This window comes from Spermophilus citellus, assembly GCF_964194105.1.
Source record: "Spermophilus citellus genome assembly, chromosome: 9".
NCBI lineage: Eukaryota > Metazoa > Chordata > Mammalia > Rodentia > Sciuridae > Spermophilus > Spermophilus citellus.
Window position 1 is genome coordinate 16,254,046 of NC_138191.1, and position 19,221 is coordinate 16,273,266.

Here is a 19,221-nt window from a genome sequence, read left to right on the forward strand (position 1 = left end):
TTTCCCAGAAGTTTGGATCAGAGGAAGGACGGGAAGACCGAGAGGGGAAGAGGGAGAGGGAGGAGAGAAAGGGAGAGGGAGGAGAAAGAGAGGGAGAGAATTAAAAAAAAAAAAAAAATGAAGTCCAGTCGGCACAGCCTGTGAGCGCCTGCCCGGGTGGGTGGGAAGCAGGACTCCCGCGCTCATGCAGCTAGCGGGCGGCGCTCCGGGCGCTAGTTCCTAGAGGCTGGGGCAGCTGGGGGCGCGGATCCGATCCGGCGGCGAAGGGCGGGGGAGGACGCAGGGGGAGGGTACGGAGCCGCGGCTTCAGCCTCGGCCAGCCTTGCCGCCGCCTCTCTCGGGCCGGGCCCGGCGGGCGCTCGGAGCGTGAGGGTGCGGACTGCTCCCTCAGTAGCGGGGGCGAGCAGAGGCCGGGGTGCGGGCGGCTAAAATGAGTGAAAGGAGAAGATCTGCAGTAGCCCTGAGCTCGCGAGCACATGCCTTCTCCGTTGAAGCCTTGATCGGCTCAAATAAAAAGCGGAAACTGCGAGACTGGGAGGAGAAGGGGCTGGACCTGTCCATGGAGGCGCTGAGCCCCACAGGCCCACTCGGAGACTCTGAGGACTCGGCGGCACACGGCCTGGAGCCCCACCCGGGTGAGTGCGTCGGGCCAGAGTGCGCGAGGCGGGCAGAGAGGGGACGCCGAACAGCGTCCGCGGGTGTGGACTGAGGCCTCGCCGCTGACGCCCTGCCTGGCTCCAACACGGGTTCCTTTTCCTTGGAGCAAATGCTTTGAGCTTCCCTAAATTCGCCCGAACCAATTTGGGAGACTGGCCCGAGCCTTACATTTCGCCAGCTTCAGGCAAGGAAACCTACTGATCCGCATCCCCTTCTAGAGAGGAGCTCAGAGTTTGGGTTGCCCTAAACGGAAGGGACAGCAGGCCCCTGGGTTAGGAAGTGCGGGATCTAAGGCGATAGCGAGAGACGGAGAAGCCTGGGCTGGCTTTGGAACTCTCTGGAGGACTGGCGCGTCATTCCCGGCACCGATACTTCAGTCTTTCTCTGGAAATGCCCAGTTTAGCTTTCAGTCTCAGTCCTCACTCTTCTTCCAACTTTTAGATAGTGGAATGTAATTATATTTCTACCACGTTTGGAAACTGGAATGGATGTTAGACCCTCTTGTCCTGAGCTTGGATCAAATTTCACGGCTCATATCTGTGTAATTGGGGGGGGGATTCGATTAATTGGTGTCTCGATTTATGCGTATCCTATGCCTATAATGCACAGAGAACACGTAAAATGCAGGGCGGATGTCGATGTCTGATTTTTGCAGAACCCTAGAAAAGGGAAAAACAACTTAATGTTTTGTGTTAAGTGCCAAGATTTCAACTGTGCAAAACCGCCTGGGGGAACAGCTGTTGTCAGAAGAACTTCGTGCGTACGCAAACAGAACGCTCGCGGCTTGGTTTAGCGGTTTCAGAAAATTTCCAGCCCAGACTTCTATGACCATGCTGGAGGTGCTCTTGCTGACCAGCCGGGGCTGGGGAAATAGACTCAGGTCCATGTGCTGGCAAGAGCAGGGTAGCGGGGCGGCGGCCCGCACAGTGGTAGGAGAGGCTATGGACTCTGGAGCTTGGGGATCCCAGCCGAAACTCTGGCCAAACTCGAGGAGGGACAGCTGTCGCTTACATTTTCTCTTTATGCAGTGACAGTTCAATTTCCACGCTCCTGAGGCTAATAATAACGCGATTAGCAAGTGACCTGCAGAGACTGGGTTTTATGAATTCTGCGTGTTCTTGCGGCCTGTTACGGAATTTGGATTTAGTGCTGGGGAATTATTTTTATTAGTCGATGAAAAGAAAATTAAAAGGAGGATTTATTCCATCCATCCAAGTCTTTCTCTGTATTTGGATGCGGGTACAGGTCCATGCTGCGTGAATGATTCAGGAAGGAACAGCGTGGCTAATGTGTTTCCCTTCCATGGCCAGACCCAATTTCCTCACCTAATTTATCTGTTGTCAACATCTCACTAGGGCCTTCATATCGTTAGTGGAAGTTTTTGCAGGCCTTATACAATTTGCAATTGGGGAGGTTCTCTTTGATTTTTCCCAATAAGTGGAAGAAGCAGACGTTATTTAACTGTGTACGGCAGCTGCCCTGTTCGGGGAGACTTCACTCTTGGAAGTCTGCAGGTCTCTGAGTCTGTCTAGGGTCTTATGTTCAAAAGGGCCAATATGTGGGGTCATAATAAGGGACTGAGTTCATAGTTTCTTTTTCCGGCTCTTCTCATTTGGAAAGGAGGAGAGGAAAGTGAGGGGATCTGGGCAAAGAGAGAGGGACAAGAACATTGGGAATTGGTTTTCAAAATTCTGTTCTATAGCTCCTGCCCCATGGGGTTGGGGTTGGGTGGGGTGGAAGACCTAATATAGAACTAACTTTATGTAACAGTTCAGCGGGTCAGTTCCCTTACTTTATTACCTTTTTTTTTTTTTAAAGATGAACATTTTGATTACAGAAAACAAAATATATTTAGGGGCAAGGGTCCAGGAGAAGGAAGAAACAGAAATCAGGAACACTTTTGCTGGCTTTCTGCAGAGTCTGGCGATGGCTTAGTTAGGTTGGTTGAAGGCGGAGGAGATCCCCAAGTTGGAGCCCTGGCAATGGCTAAGGCTTTCTTACAGTGATCTGTATGAAATAAAAATAGGATGAGGAAAGATCTTTCCGACTAAGGGCGCCATGGTGTCCTTGAGATGAAGCTGTTCAGGAGCAGGGGAGGCAGGGCTGCCAGGCTCTGGATTCAGACCAGGGATTGGGATCTTTTTCAGACCTTTGCTTTCTCCTCTAATATAGCGCCCTAACAGACACACAGGGCCACATTTAAAGATGTTTATATGAAGGAGTGGTGTATACGACCCATTCTGTCCATGCCGTGCTGGACCTCATAATTCTGTTCAATTTGTTCCTCCAGGGCAGGGAGGTTGCTGTGAGGCTCACAGGCCTTAGGCCCATAGCAAGCTAGGAGCAGGGGGAAAAAAATAAAAAATAAAACCAAAACAGACAGGGGGATAGGGAAGGACCCCTGCCCCCTGAGCACACGGACAACCGCCTAGTGTAACTGAGTTTATGATTCTCATCTCCATACTCTTTTGACTGGTACCACCGTTTTCAGTCCTCCCTTCCGGAGACTGAAAATCCCCAGGATCCTCAGACAACCCGAGGCTCAGATTGTAATGCTTAACTTTAATTCAAAGACGTGGCCTTTTGCTTTTTCACAGCCCCTTTTTCTTTCCGCGTCTGGACAGAGCTGGCTTTAGTTGGCGCCTGAGCACCCGCAGCCTGGGGCGCCAACCTGTAGCAGCGGGGGACCAGCCCGGCTTGCTGTAGGCACTCACCGTTCAGAGGACACAGTATGTATTTCAAAAATTTCCACCGAGTCTGGTGGCCCCCCAAATACCGAGGCCCGCCAGGCTTGGGAGGGGGCTTATGAGGTACTCTTACTGTCATACCCACACCCACCCTCGCTGTCTTTTGGAGAAACCTCTAGGACTCAGCCACTACTGGCTGGAGAGGGTCTCAAGTACCATTTCGGAGGAATCTGGCTCTCGAGCCTACTCGCCCCCGCCTCTAGCTAAGCAACAGGAAACTTTCGAGCCAGGATCGGACAGAACAGCTGCTGTGACTGCGGCCTTAGAAGTGTATTTTGGGCGCGCGAAGGCGCCATCTGCGCCGGGGACCCCGTCCCCAGCTCCACCCAGCCTCCCCAACTCTGGCTTGGGCCTTTCTCGCCTGAGTCCTCAGCCGTGCGGCCGAGTCCGGGTCTCCTGCGGAGCGAAATAATTCAAACCTTCTGCGGAAGTATTTTCCGCTTCTGAGTTTGCAGGCCAAAACCTTGCAGCCGTGGTGGCGCTATGTAGGCCTGAAGAGATGGCTGCACACAGGGGGTGAACACGCATAGACAGGCACCCTCAGTGACACGCAGGGGGATTGGCACTTTGTGCCCAGGTGCACACGCGCAGGCTCGTGCATTTTCTCCTGTACCCACCCTCCCCTACGCTACAGAAATGAGACAGAAAAACAAAACAAGCTGAAGTCTACGCTGCCTCGAGGCACTTCCTTCTTCTGAGTTCCCGAGATCAACTGGTCACGTGAATTAATCTGCTAGTTTATATGTTGGTTCAGAGTAAAATTCTGAGATTTTAATCCTGACATTACTTCTTTACCTGCCCGACTCCCGACGGGGAAACTGGGTGAAAAGGTGGAAGCGACTCTTAATCGATTAAGTAAGGATAATAAAAAATCTTGATTACAAGAAGCCAGTGGGGAAAACGTGTAGCGCAGGCATCAGTCAGGACACACCAGGGCTCAAACTGCAGGGACAAGGTGTGTGGCATACTAGGCTATAGGCTTAGCCTTTGTCTAGCGTAGGGGCCCGGTCTAGGAACCCTAGTTCTCTGTGCTGCGTGTGCCTTGGCATGCAAGCAGGCCTCCAGGCTGCAGGGCCCCAACCCGCCAATGAGTCAAGAAAGTGCCTGATGGACATATCTAAGGTTTTGGCCTGTTAGGTCAAAATGGCCTTCCGCAGAGGGCACACATTTGGTAAGCGACTTTGTGTAAGGGAGGAGGTAAAGTCTGAATTTGTCTTCCGTAGGTGAGGATGAGTGTTCGCGGTGGGGCATGGCTGTCAAGCGCCTTCTTCGAGTGCTGGTCAGACCCTGGCTAAAGAAGACCAGGGCTAGAGTAAAGCGGGGCTGGGACAGAGCACGGCGAGGGCTCCCGGCCGGCCGTGGAGGGCAGATTAGGGAGATGTTCTGTGCCTGGAACCGTGGCACAATAGAAACCAGTAGAAAAAGGGAAGAAATTCTAAGCCGGCTCCATCTCTTAAGAAATGACGACAGTAAACCGCTGGAGGACAGGGAATGGGGAAAATCCGGATGCCCACACTTTGGGCTGTGATCCAGAGGAAGGTGAATTCTGCTGTCGTTTGCACCTTCTGAGCTTCGTCCGTGCTTCAGAAGCTAGCGGGTTAGGCTCAGGGATAACCGAGGGGCGTGCGGGGAAGGGTCTCTCGCTCAGCGGAGCCCCTCACCTGCCTCTGCCGCCCACTTAGCATTTCGGAGAGCTCCCTTACTCCTCCTGGAGTACCTAATACGAGGCAAAGGCTTTCTTGAGTGGATCAGCCCACAGTTTCCCGGCACTTCAATTCTGAAGTTAAATCTTTCATCTCTCCACCCCCGACCCAATGCTGTTTCTCTTTGAACACTGGGGGGCGGGGGGGGGGGTTCCCGGCTGGCCGCTTTGGGTTTACTGATTTTACACATGGGATTTCCAAAAAGAAAAGTTCACGGAGCGATGTTTATGCGGAAGGAAGGAAGTTTCTTAAAGTGGATTTTGGACTGTAATTGTATTAACACTGATCCAATGCTGTTTTTCTGACACACCCTCTTCCCTATACTAATTATTTTAAAGTTATAAAATTTTAAATTATGAAATTTAGTTAAAATATTTTTAATACATACATAGTAAGAGGATCCCAGTGAAGAATGACAAGAAGTGAGGGTCAAAACTAAACTAAAAATATCGGGTATTGATGGTTTCTCTATAATTTCCTTTGCATGTGTGAACATAAATCTAATACAAGCAAGTTTCCTTATACTGAGCCACAACGAGAAAAAGACAAATATGCTTTGGTTCAGAAGACGTAAACATGATGTTTATACAAGACTCTACTAGGGTGTTCATTACTATTATAAAAGAGCAGAATATTCCAAATCCATCATAACCGTTCTATTGACAAAATTTTCTCATATTAATGCGATGAAAAAAAAAACCCTTTTCATTTCCTGATTATGGGCTCTGATGAAACTTTATTATGTTGGAGAAAAAAACCAATTACCTTTTATATCTGTGAGTGAATTCTCAGGGTGGCTTCAGATGAAAAAAAGAAAGAAGGAAGGAAAGAAAGAAAGGAAGGGAAGGAAGCAGGCCTGACTTGTGCAAATTCCACAGGGATAAAGAGCAGATTGACATGACGTTTTCCTTCCTAGAAATGCAGAAATCCATTTGATGGTCATTCTGGAAGTATAGCTGATTATTGATTTCTTACTCTCAAAAGACTTAATACAGAGAATATTTAAGCAGCTTTCCCACCTGAGGCTTAAGTTTTGACCTTTTAGGATGCTTTTCACAAAAGGGAAAAGTAGAAAACTGGTGGAACGTGGAATCTCTTTTCCTTATTTCCTTCACCAGCGTGGTTTATTTTTGGCTTTCCTTTCACTAGTTTTTAGTAAGCCTGGAGTTTTATATGTGCATGATTGTGATGCACAGGGGTCTGCATTGGGAACAGCAATTAGCAAATTTATAAATCAGGGTCTGTTTACACTTCTTTCCAGAAGGATAATCATTAGTTAATTTAAGTGAGGCCCATGCTCTCAGTGGAAAATGAGACTTGGTAGGGAGGACTGTGAAATGGTAAGAGGTGGGGAATTTAAGCAACTGGTGAGGACTAATCAACACTTATTTTGTGTCATTAATGGCTTCACTTTGAGAAAGTATATTTTGCTGACTACAAACTGGTGATGAACTTTTGATACCAAAAGTGAAAACAAGCCTTGCAACCTCTACTTTTTATCTTACATTTAAAAAACTAGTCAGTGTCTAATTTTGTCCTTTAGAAAGAATTGTATAAAAAGTGTGTTTAGGTGTGTTTATATATAAATTTGTGCATGTGAACACCATAATACCACGAGAATGCTTTATCTACAAAATGCCCCTTTGAATGGAATATAGATAACATTTCAGAAACAAGAAACTGCTGTGTGTGTGTGTGTGTGTGTGTGTGTGTGTGTACACTCGCGCACATAGCCAATTTAACAAATTGGGAACACATAAAATTTGGAAGGCCAAAAGTTTTGTCACCTTTGGGCATTACTTGAAAATCCTAGAGAAACCCAGCTTTGAAACTTCTCAACACTATTTTCATTTAACTCTTAATTTAGCTGATGACTTTGACTAAAATCTCAGAGAAAACACCAGATAATGAGCCTGGACAGGGACAGTTAAAATTTTTCTAATTGAAAATGAACTGGAACAGTGGAAATTTTTCTAACTAAATTAGGCATTTAATTTTGCGAATAACGCCATCTTTATTTTGGATGGACAAAATGCTGGTTTTAATTTTGAAGAGTAATTTCCTCATGCAAAAAGTAAACGGAATAGCTAAGAGAAATCTGGACAATAATTACGTGTATGGAAATAACCAGAGAAACATTGCGATCTGGGGAAAGTAGTTTTAAAGCATAAGAAATACTACCCCCATTTATTTTATATTTTCTCCTACAATATAGTCGCCGAGGCTCAAATAAGCTGTTTCCAGAAAGTTACTGTATTCTCTAGGATTAAAAAACAAAGCAAAAACAAACTCAATAATTATCTCTGTAGTTTCCTTTCAAAAGGGATCATTAGAGGTCCCTATTAGATACTCAGCCCGAGCCCTGGAATTTTAACGCCCACTTCTCCACTGAGTGCACTGATTTTCTTAATCCCACCACCGCTGCCTTCTCTACTGTCCTGCAGCCAGGAACTCGGTTACAGCCTCAGATAGGGTCTCAGAAAACAGCTACCCCCTTACTTTCTCCTCCCAAATTTCCTCCGCACTCATTGAAAACGTCCATCTCCTCCGCCCCCGTTCAAAAAGTTTTCAGATGATATTTCACCGCGGAAGGAACTGGGATTGCATCCCTTCCTGATAACCCGTCCCTGGGAAAACAGGGCAGTTTTGGTGACCTTCACCAAGTCCAAGTTGGGCGGCCGCTGCTGCGTCTGCCCGCGATCTGCTTCTGCCCAGGCCTCCAGGCGCCTAGGGACACGGGTGGGGACTGCCGGTGGGGTGGCCCGGCAGCCGGCCTGGGTGCGCCAGCTGCGAGGTCCTGCTCTAGGTCCTGGAGCGCGGCTCCCAGCCTGCCGGTCCCAGCCGCGAGCGCCCGGGACTGCGGTGAAGCCTTTGAAATCTGGGAGAACGGAATCCTGAGGGATGGTCTGTGCTCCTCTTAACTCTGATTACATCCTGGGGGAAATGTGGGGATGCTGGGGTAACCGGGAAGCCTTGGTAAAAGACATCGCCCCCAAAACAGACCCCCGAAAAACAACAAATCCAAAAAAAAAAAAAAAAAAAAATCCCTAAACGGAACCCAAGGATCTTACACCTCGAGCCCTGAGGGGAGTTTTGAGTTTTGCTTTCATCAGGCTAAACAAATTTCCGAGGAATCAAACTGACTTCAAACATTAGCAATTAGAAACCAAGAATCCCTCGGCCTGCAGAACTTTTAATCCCTAACCATTTCCAAATGGGTAATTCTAGGGTCAGTGAATATCATAGCCAGTCAGTTAAAAGGTAAGTCATTCTGCCATTCCGGTGGGACCCAGAGTATCCGCGGTTGCCTAAGAGGATCCTTAAAGGTAGAAATGCCCCAGTCGAAACTGGGAATCACCCACTGAGACAGAAGGAGGGTAAATGTCCGACTGTCCTTCATGCTGTTCTTGGAGACTAAAAACAAGGAAGTTATTATTTTCTTCAAAGGGAAACCACCAACTCTACAAAGTAGAATGATAAGTGACTACTAGTCACTGAGAAATGACTTAAGTTCTGTAAGAAGCCAGTGGGAGCAATCTTCTCTCTGGACCTCAGATTAGTGGGGAGAGGGAAGCCCTATCCTAGGCACCCTCCTGGCTCCAAAGCCTCAGTCTCACCACTATGCAGGTCCCAGAATTGTAAACATAGGGGTTACTTGCTCCTGAAAAAGAAATAATGATTTTCACAATAGGGAGGGGCTAAGCCATTGTGAGCATAGAAATGCTTTGCCTGGGTTCCAATAGTTTCCTCAAGTCAGAAACTTAATTAATAATATGGGTCTTTCCTTTTTCTGACCACGAATAAGGGAGAGGCTATACCTATTTACTATTTAGAAAAATGGTTTAGTTAGAAAAGTAAAGGTGTAAACAAGATTGCATAGGAATATTGAATAGTAAAACACTTCAGAAACCGTAGTTGCTTATGTGAATAACTATAAGTCTCTACTATACTGCAAAACTTTCAACACAGACCCTTATATTCTATGTCATATCTGTGTATTATGGTAGAAGTCTGGATTAGTTTAAATAAGGAGTCCTAGATTCTTATCACTTAGCATTTAGTAAAGTGCTAACTTTACCATTAATGTTGGAATCAAGGATATAAAGGCAGACATATTAATTTTGAAAAAAAATGCTTTAAAGTTGTTTCATAGCCACTATTCTTGGTTTGTGAGATGAGAGGGCTGGTCTTAAATGAAAACCGAGGCCCCTTTTCTGTAAGATTCTTTTAACTTTTATTTCGATTATGTTAACTTTTGTTTTGTTTTTGAGTATTTTTACATATTCTCCCAGTGCACCTTGGCCATTACTTGACCCATTCCTTACTCTTGTGGAATGAGGAAAGTTTTATTGTGGTTGTAGAAAGTAATAGCAATAGCAACACAAAGCCAAAACAAAACAAAACAAAAACAATGGTTTTTTTTTTTTTAGCTAAAATTAAGAGCTTTCATAAAGATCTTGAAAAAGATTTATATTAATATCACATGTTCAGAAAGTCCTGGATCAGTGATTTGCAGACTGTTGGTTTTGATGTAACCTATTGTCACCCACGTGAATAATGCTAAAAGCGTTCTATAGCATGAGTGAATTGAAAGGAAATATAAGTTATTCATGTTTTGAACATTTTTTGGTCCTTCCCATAAATAACTGTAAAAACTGTGTATTTGAAAAATGAGCATTAAAAAAACAACTTTGCCATTAGTGAATTTATTTAATGGGCCAAAAAGACAAATTGGTTACCCCCTATTACTATTGGAGACTGATGGAAAGCACTAGTAACTATTTTCCATGTCTAGTCTGCTAAGCCGACATCTTGATCTGGCAGAGATGTGAGAATGCTAAAAGGATGACTTAGTAACAGGCAAAACGCTTGTCAACAAGATAGATCAGAAGACAGCTTAGCATTCAAGACCTCTATTCATAGCAGCTGAACTTGAGGGCAGGGTCAGATGCAAGACTGAGCCCAGCACACACCTAGGAGTGGGTCTCATGTTTCTGTCTTGTGAGGTTTCATTTCCTTACAGACTTCTGCAGCTGGGTTCAAACCCCAATGATGGCTCCCCACCCTCATTTGCTGAACCCATTTGGCAAAGCCCCTGTGCAGATCTCTGTAATCATGGAGTGTGTGGAGTTACTGGTTGCTTTCTCACTACTATTCTGTAAACTGCTGTAGGTCTGAGACCTAGTTGTCATTGCCTTGTTGTTATAGGACTTAGTAGAAGTGGCTGGCACACAGAAAGCGTTTAATTAATAATAAAATATGATAATGATAATAGTACCATATGAAAATAGCAAATAGCAACATTCATTGAACCTGTGCTATGTGCCAGCCATTGTGTTAAGCTTATTTTATATATGCATTCTAATTAATAATATGTAGCAATTATATATAGTCAAACATTTTTGAAATACTCTTATATTATCATTTCTATTTGGTGAAATGAGTGCATCAATTATACAGTATGGTATTACAAGCTCAGATTCTTGAGGTCAGTCTGCTTGTGTCTGAGCCCCAGTTCTAACACTGGTTGTATGACCTTGGGCAGGTTAATCCCCTTTAGCTCCAGCTTCTGTAGCTGTGACATGGAATAATAAATGTGTTCATCAAATGGTAGACATGAGGATCAAATGAGATAGTGTGCATATATATAAAAAGAAAGGATTTAGCTCGTACCTGTTATTTCTATCAGCTGAATTAATAATTACTCATCTTAGTGACTAGTTTGGATAAGAAATGTTTGCAAATTGTAATCTATAAGGAAACACTGCCCCTTTCCCTGTCCTTTGGCTTTAAGTGGAGGGTTTGGGATTTGGAATGGGATCCTCATTCTGTTTATAGGCTATGGTTAGAAGCAGTACTGAATTTGAGTACATGTGGCTAATAAAGTGAAATAGAATGGAGATCTGTTGCTATTCAAGTTGCAGTGAGGCAAAAAGCCAGAGCCTGAGTGGGCATCTAAGGGAGGGATGGTGTCCAAGGGTGGGGATCTGTGGCTAGCACATAGTAGGAGGAAGGGTTGGGCTGAAAATGGGGTTGGGGAGACTTTAAGGACTCCCCAGGGACTGGCAATTCTTGCATTTCTAAGTACTGTTGATTTTTTAAAACTCAGTCCTCAATAAGAGGACTGAGGGGCCTTCTCGGTTGCAGGGACATGGAATATAATAGAAGTAGGTTTCTCTTTGATTAGTTTCTGATATTTCTACCTGAAGCTCAGAAATTCTCCAAAGGTCAGGTTTTGCCTAATAGGAAATAGAAAGATTCATTCTTTGTTTGTAAAGCCATATTCTGACGGAACCCCAGGATTCTGGACAAACTGAACCAGCTGTATCAACTGAGTCTGTAGTAAAGGATTAGTGCATGTTGCTAGAGAGAGAGAGAGAGAGAGAGAGAGAGAGAGAGAGAGAGAGAGAGAGAGAGGAAATAAATTAAGGGAAAACCTATAACTAAGCTGAAGAACTAAGGACAGAAGAGACTGGGGAAATCTTTTTAAAGAGAAACAGCAGATGCCCCAGTCTTGTGATACCCACATCTAGCTGCCTTGTTTTGCCCACTTTTCTTCCTTTTAGAAAAAAGAAGCCTGAATTTGATTATTTATTATTATTATTATTATTATTATTATTATTATTATTATTATTATTATTATTATTTTAAAAACTTGTTACACCCTAGACTTTGTATTTTTTTTTTCTGGCAGCAGAGGGATAAGGTATCTTCCTCAGAAAAGAGGAAGAGAGAAGGAATCCTTCTCTTAGCCTCCTTGAAGCAGCCCTGCCCTTCATCACGAGCTCTCAGACCCCGACTCTCCACTGAAGGAAGCTACTCTTTCTTATAGGGATTGAGGTCTCAGGACAGATGTCCCTATACTGTCCCAATCTTATAAGTATCATCTTAGCTGAGAGTGTCCAAAACTCCAACCAAGCTTTTATGGATTGAGGGCACACTCTATGCCAGGTCCTGTGCTGGTGGTTTTATTCACATTCTCATTATGTCCACTCAGTGGTGCTTGGAGGGAAATAATTGTTTCCCCCATTTTACAGAGGAGGAAATTGATGTTCAATGAAATAACTTACCCATAGTCACCTAGCTCTGGTTCATTTTAAGTGATCCAGCCATAATTAAAACAGCCTTGTGTAGCTACAGGGTGTAGCTACAGGGTCTCTCTCTCTCTCTCTCTCTCTCTCTCTCTCTCTATATATATATATATATATATATATATATATTTGTGGGGGTACTGGGAATTGAACCAGGGGTACTTTAGTACTGAGCTCTATCTCCATCCCTTTTTATTTTATATTTTGAGACAGAGTCTCACTAAATTGCCCAGGCTGGCCTTAGGCTTTGTATTTCCTGCCTCAGCCTCTCCAGTCATTGGGATTACAGGTGTGTGCCACTGTGCCTAGCTCAGGGTAATAGTAACTATTTGAGTAGATTGTCTACCTGAAGATGACTCTTAAGTGCTCTAGGAAGAATGCTTTATGGAAGAAAATTCATGCTTTCTGCCTGTGCTGTCCCCAGCAGAAATTGTTCAATCATAAATGAGAGCTAATTTACAGTTTGCAGATCTCCCCACTTCTCCTTGTTATTATTAGTCCTTACCTTATATCCCTAAAGTGATGTCTCCATATCTGCTAGTAGAGGGCACCCTGTGGCAGCAGTACACGGTGGAGTTTCCTTGCCATGATGTTTGGAATGGGACATAAACAGCCTTCCCAATGTGACTTGCATTTCTTTGACTTTAATGTTCAGAATTCTCAGTGTCTGAAGGGCAGTGGCTACATATTGAATTTGATCTAAAATCTCTCCATCCTAAATCCTCTTGTGCAGTGAAATTCAGGGGAAACTTTAACTGCTCTGTTTTACCCATTCCCTCCTCCATTCACAACGGGATGGATGGAATCTCATTGGTAATTGATTCAAAATGGAACAGCTTAGAAACATATCAGTTGCAGTGACTGGCAATTCGTGCATTTCTAAGTACTGTTGATTTTTTCAAACTCAGCAATCACAGCTGAAATCCCTTTGCCATGGATTGAATTTACAAAGGAAGAGATTCTGATTTCCACAGTGGCTTCTTTTTAATGCCTGAGGATTAGAAAACCGCCTTGAGGACCCACGGCAAGTACACCCGCTCTTAGAGTCACGGCTTTAACTTTAACCTCTGAGTGACTGCTCTGATTCATTTATTTTTTTTTAACAGCTCTATTTAGAGCAGCCTTGTTTGGTATGGGATCAGTTATTTGCAGAAATCTCATTCCAACAAACACTTAAACTCTGTACTCCATTTTTCTTCTACCACTGAAAGATACCAGCAGTGAGTTTCAGAGAACTTAACAGCGGGTTTCTTTTCTTTTTTTTTTCCACCTGTTCACTGTCTTTCCATCACTTTTCCTCCCACTCCAAGCAACCTTCCTCTCTTAGGAAGTCTGATGTCTCCAGAAGGGATTTGGAGAAAATCTACACTCCCTACCCCACAGATTTCCATGGTGGACTTTTACCATTAATGCATCTCTTGGTTGTTAATTGTACAGTCTGTTGAATGCTTGTCTGTTGTGTTCAATGTTAGAAAAGTGGCTTTTAGAAGCTAAAAGGAGAAAGATGTAAAGTCCATCTCTGTTTTAAAGCTTTGCTTTCTCCTACTGCCAGCCCCACTCTGTGCAAGCAAGTGATTGATAGGATTTGATACACTCTTGCAGCAATAGAAGCATATGAATCTCTAAGCCTATTTCCTTTCCCAAGGAACTTATATGGAGCCAAACTCTTGAAATATAGAGTGTGGCAGAGGATGAGATCAATGCTGCAATCTTGAATGATTTACTGGATCTCATCCATGAGATCTGTCCAATTAGAAATGTAGATTCTTTAAGATGTACAGCCAGTCAGGTCTTGGTGATTTCATTTTTTTCCTTCAGAGTTCAGAGCAGTAGTTGCATGACCAGCATTAATCCTTGGGAACATTAGATTCCATATGGTGCAACTGTGCATTACCCAGATTAGACTGTGACATCACAGAGATTTAAGGCATCTCTGTGATATTCAGACTGGGTGGTAGGTACTGCAGGAGGCACTCCCAACAGACACAGGCCAATCTGCTGAAGGGGGTGAGCAAATAGCCAAGTCTTGGTAAGTGTGTGTGTGTGTGTGTGTGTGTGTGTGTGTGTGTGTGTGTATGTGCATGTGTGTGTGTACGTGTAGGGAAGGGCTGGGGGATGATGAGGGGTGTTATGGAGAGCTGGGTGTAACGGCTCCCCAGCCTGCGTGGGTGAATTGGTTCCGGATGTTAACATTTTTTCCTTGGGGCTTGACTACATTCTTCTTTTTCTTTGCCTGTCTGTTTTCCTGCCCAAATTGTTAGGCCTCCACAGCTGTGGGGCTCATTGGTGGTGAATACTGAGTGGAAAGATCTGCTTTATTCCACAGGCAAGTTTTGGGCACATGTATAGGTGTAGACTCTTGGGGGGGGGGGGTTCACTCAGCATCTTTTCTGGATTTTAAGGTCCTGAGGCCATTTGATGGCCTCTGTGGGGAGATGTGTACAGAATGTTCTAGGAAGCAAGTGGCTTTTTATATGCTAGAAGCAGAAGAAACTAGCTGGTGTGGAAATCCCAAACAGTGAAGGCAATGGTGTGTTGTGGGGAAATGTGGGCTTTGGGTTTAGGGGGACTTGACTTGAGCGTATGGTTCTGACAGTGTGACCTTGGGCAAGCCACTTAGCCACTCTGTGCCTCCGTTGTGTACTAAAATGAGGGTAGTAACACCTGCTTCAGGACTCTTTGAGAATTAAGTGAGATAAATGTAAAATGCTTGGAACAGTGCCTGATACAAGCAAAGTGCTCCCCATATTGTCATCTGTTTATCTTGCTCCTAATTATGCTTTTGGTAAGCTGAGAAAACTTAGAAACTCCTCCGTGTTTTTATGAGAAACCATCTGGAGAGTGTTGGGCACAGGATTGTTCCCAACTCTCCTTCTTACCCTATCTGCCCTGCTGCTCTATTCGTAGTTCTCCTTCCTCACAGGCCCTCTTCCTCCATTGCCACCCTCTCTTGCTGCTTCTGGAGCACTCCTCCTCCTACTGTACCCCCTAAAATGCTGAAGAAAGTTCATCCTATTTTTCAAGACCCCTCCTAAGCACTCAATATGACAGGAATATTCCAGATGGAGAAGGATAGGTGGATGTAAGTGTTAATTGACATCATGTCCAAATAAAATGTGAGTCAGAAAAGTATGTGCCCATGCAGATTTCACGTGTTTGAGTATTACCATAATGGAGGAAAGTTCTTGGATGCTGCCAATTTTATCTTCACTGGGAGTCTGCTTAGGGATCTCCTTTATGAGGGGCTTCTCTGTGTCACCACGATGCCAGGGTGCTTGCACGATTTTATGATCACAAGGGAGTCCTGGCTGGGTAATCTGCAACTTCCAAATGTGTATACAAATGTCAGGGTCTCCCTTTGGCTGCCAACATTAGAAAACTCTTAATGGGGAGGTCTTTTCTGAGCAAGGCTCTTCTCCTGCTTTGGTCTTCATAGAATAACTGCAAGCTTCCCACTACCAGCAATCGGCTCTTTCCTTGGCAATATACACACCTGTTAAATATTATTTCTTTTTCCTATTAGATTGGCCTTAACCTTTAAACTATTGAATAATCAATGCTGATACCCGCGGAGGCATTGGTTTGGGTGTTCTTTGTTCTGTGGCCATCTTCCTGCACATGTTAATACATACACATGCAGTGCTTTCCATTGATCTTTTCAACGTTTTAGCATTGGTTCTTAGACATGTCAGTTAATTTCTCTATACCCTGAAGTCTCCATCTATAATTGGGATGAGACCACTGGATTTGAGTAAGGAAGAAAGATTATCTAATTGTACTATTAGAAGGAATTTTTGTAGAGAGAAATTGCCAAATACTCTGCATGGCATTTGTTCTGGAGCTTTTGCCTGATGAGGTATCAGCATTTAGAATCAGTTTAGTTAAAAATTTCATTTAATTTAATATCAGCATTTAGAATTAGTTTAATTAGCACGTTTAGTTGGTGGGAGTATCTTTGTCCCATCTTTCCCTGTTTTTTCAGACCTTGTAGCCACAGCAGCTTGTTTTCTGCCCAGCAAAGAAGAGAAAGAAGTAGAATAAAAGGAAATCTGAAAATCCCCAGTGTTAAACAGAAGTGTAAAAAAATATCTCTAAATGAAAGACAGATTGCATATGTTTGCTTGAGAAGCAGAGTTGGGTTAAACTCAAACAGAATGATAGAAATTCTTTTGTTTTTTTTTTTTTTTCTTCCCATGAGTAGTAGGGAATATGTGAGTGAACTGACAGGAGGTCCCAGTTCAGGACCTAGCTCCTCGACTGGGGGAAGGCAGGTTATTGGGAGAAAAAAAGGAGAAAACGCCACTGAAGCTCAAGGCTATCTTTGATCAGGCTGAGGGGCTGAGGCATGTGAGGCAGCTCTGTGAGAATGCATTTCAGAAACAGCGCAGTCATAGAGAGTAAGGGGTGGGGATACACAGAGTGCCAGGTACTTTTTTTGTCCTCATCAACTATTGGGTCTGACTCAGATGGTCAAGGAAGAAAACAGTCTTGGATTTCTGTTTCCTTTTGTCCTTTACATCTTCTGACCTAACTCACTGCTGCCTGTAGCTGAAACTTGCTATAGAAGAGTTCTCCAAACTTGCCTTTGGACTTTTTTTAGCTACTGTACCCACATTGGTGGTGGATTGTTGGGGCTGATCCAGTGTCATTGTGGATTCTGCAGGGCTGGTGGCTTTCAAGTCATGGTTCTAAACATTGCAGAGCGGAGATAACCTTTGAGAGCCAAACTTCCACAGGAAGCCTGAAAGATCTGGGGGAGCTGATGCCTTAAGCTCCAAGCATGGGAAAAGAGTCTCTCTGCATTTTACATGTAAACAAGTAGAATGGCTGAGTCTTTCTCTAGTTGAGAGCCTTTGATCCTAAATTGTAAGAATATGTCTTCAAGATGCATCTTGAATGTCTTGATATCTTTTGAGAGCGCACCACTACAAAATGGCACTTAGTCTGGATCTCCTTTAAAAGGGAACTGTGACTAAGAATCTCAACCCAAGGAGGGGGGCACATTATTACTCCTCAAGGTCTAGCTGTAAACCCTAGAAGATCCCATTTGCCCATCTCTGAAGCAGAGTATTTTACCTGCGGAGCACATTGCAAGTACAATAGATTGTTCATAAAGATTTGAAAGTTCCTATTCATTCATCAGCATTCTGATTCTTCATTAAATTATAGGCTTCCTTTCAGGTCTCTCCTGGTTCAGAAAGTCAGGCTTGACCCCCACAAGGAGTAACACTAGAAGGTTCCTGCCTTGAGTTCCCTATAATAACCATACAGATTGAGACCCACTTTTCTCTGATTCACAAAGATGTGGACCCTATTGAATAAGGGGGAAGATGGGATGAATCTGAGCTATCAGATTTTGAGAGAGGTCTGTCTTTTGAGCTGCGTGATGTACAGAGAGTGAGTACATTTGCTCAGGGGATTGGTGCAGATACTTAGAGGAGAGAGATGTTCTGTATGTTGTGCCAGTTGCCTCACATGACTTGCTGAGGGGCCTCTCTTTAACCCAGCTCTTTCCCATAGTCTGTGTTAGATGATTATTGATTAGGACATTACAGCCATTCTTTCTATCATAGGAAAAACTAAAAACTGACTTCCTAATCCCACTTACATTTGTACTTTCCAAAAGAGTTTGAAGTGCATGGTACTAAGATAGAGTTTTGAGACCTGATGTATTTATCTGAAAAGTAGTCAAGGCAAACAGGGAAGCTCTGTGTGCTTATTGCAGACCACGATCCAACATCCACCCCCTGTGCATATCTTCAGGTGGCAATGGTGGCACCAATATGCTGTTTTAGGAGCCCAAATCAGAACCACAAGACCCTCAAACTAGTTTCTATGCTAAGAGCTTTAGGGTCTTTTCTTCTTTACCCCAAAATATTGGCTAAACAGTCTACCTACCTATGAGTGTGAGATATTATCAGCACCAACTCTTCTGATATGCTTAGCACAGTATTTATAAAGATATCTGTATTTTATTTTCATCTGTGGGACTATGGTTAGGTACTACTGTATCTATTTTTGAAGTATATGCATTTTTACACAACATATACATAGAATTTTTGGATGACAAAATTATTTTTCATTGCACAAGAATATTTCTTTCTTTCTTTTTTTTTTTTTTTAGGTCGTCTAGAGTGAAATGCTCTTCAGGATAAAAAACCTTTTTTTTTTTTTAATTGATAAAATGAACTCAAATGCCTGTTTAGGTAAAGCCAGATTTTTATACACCAAATTTGTTAGAAGCTATGTTACGTTGAGTTTCATATTTTAGTTCAGGCTTGAAAATTGACTAATTTTGAATACTTGATGACTTGAATTTCACCTCCTGCTTTGCCAAGATCATATATTTAGTGAATTTTCAGTGTATTTCTGCTCGAAAATAAAATTGTCTACTTTCTTTCTTTGTTACTGGAGATTAAATCCAGGGCCTTTTGTTTGTTGGTTCGTTTTGGTACTGGGGATTGAACCTAGGAGCACTTAACCACTGAGTCACATCTCCAGTTCTTTTTTATATTTTATTTAGAGACAGGGTCTCACTAAATTGCAGAGGTTCTTGATAAGTTGCTGAAGCTGGCGTTGAACTCACAATCCTCCTACCTTAGCTTCCAGAGCTCCTGGGATTACAGACTTATGCCACTGTGCCCAGCTGAATCCAGGGCCTTGAACATGCCATTGAGCTGCATCCCAGCCCTTCATGAAATTTCTTAAGATAAAATGCAAAATACTTTTTAGAGGTGAACTTCTAAAACATTGATTAAATTGCGGTCAAGGAAAAGTCCCTACTTCCATTTTCACAGTACAATGTTAAATGGGAAGGCTCTTAAGAGGAAAAATTTCAGATACCTACTAGAAGTAGGAAGCTGACAATATATGTAAATCTTTTGCCTTCCAAGTCCCAAGCTTCCTCTGTGAAAATGGAGAGTGCAGCATGCCATGAGTTCTCTCAGTGGTAGTGGGGAATAGTATTGCATGACAGAGATGGGCTCCGTTTCTTATTGCTCTCTTTTAGACAATTTAAAAAAA

The 19,221-nt window shown here is 43.6% G+C and overlaps 1 protein-coding gene across 2 annotated transcripts in view; it reads left to right on the forward strand.

Moving 5' to 3' along the window:
- The first annotated feature begins 286 nt into the window (after positions 1-286).
- Positions 287-19,221, forward strand: part of TBX15 (T-box transcription factor 15) — a 110,616-nt gene continuing 91,681 nt past the window's right edge. Inside the window, exons 1-2 of one of the 2 annotated variants that reach the window (XM_081306087.1) lie at positions 497-635; positions 3,255-3,386. Coding sequence is in view for 1 of the 2 variants with exons in the window: in XM_081306086.1 (XP_081162212.1) it covers positions 431-635 (205 nt within the window). In the remaining variant the exon portion in view is untranslated. Of the gene's footprint in view, positions 636-3,254; positions 3,387-19,221 lie in introns of both variants that reach the window. The other variant, XM_081306086.1, reaches the window with a different exon arrangement.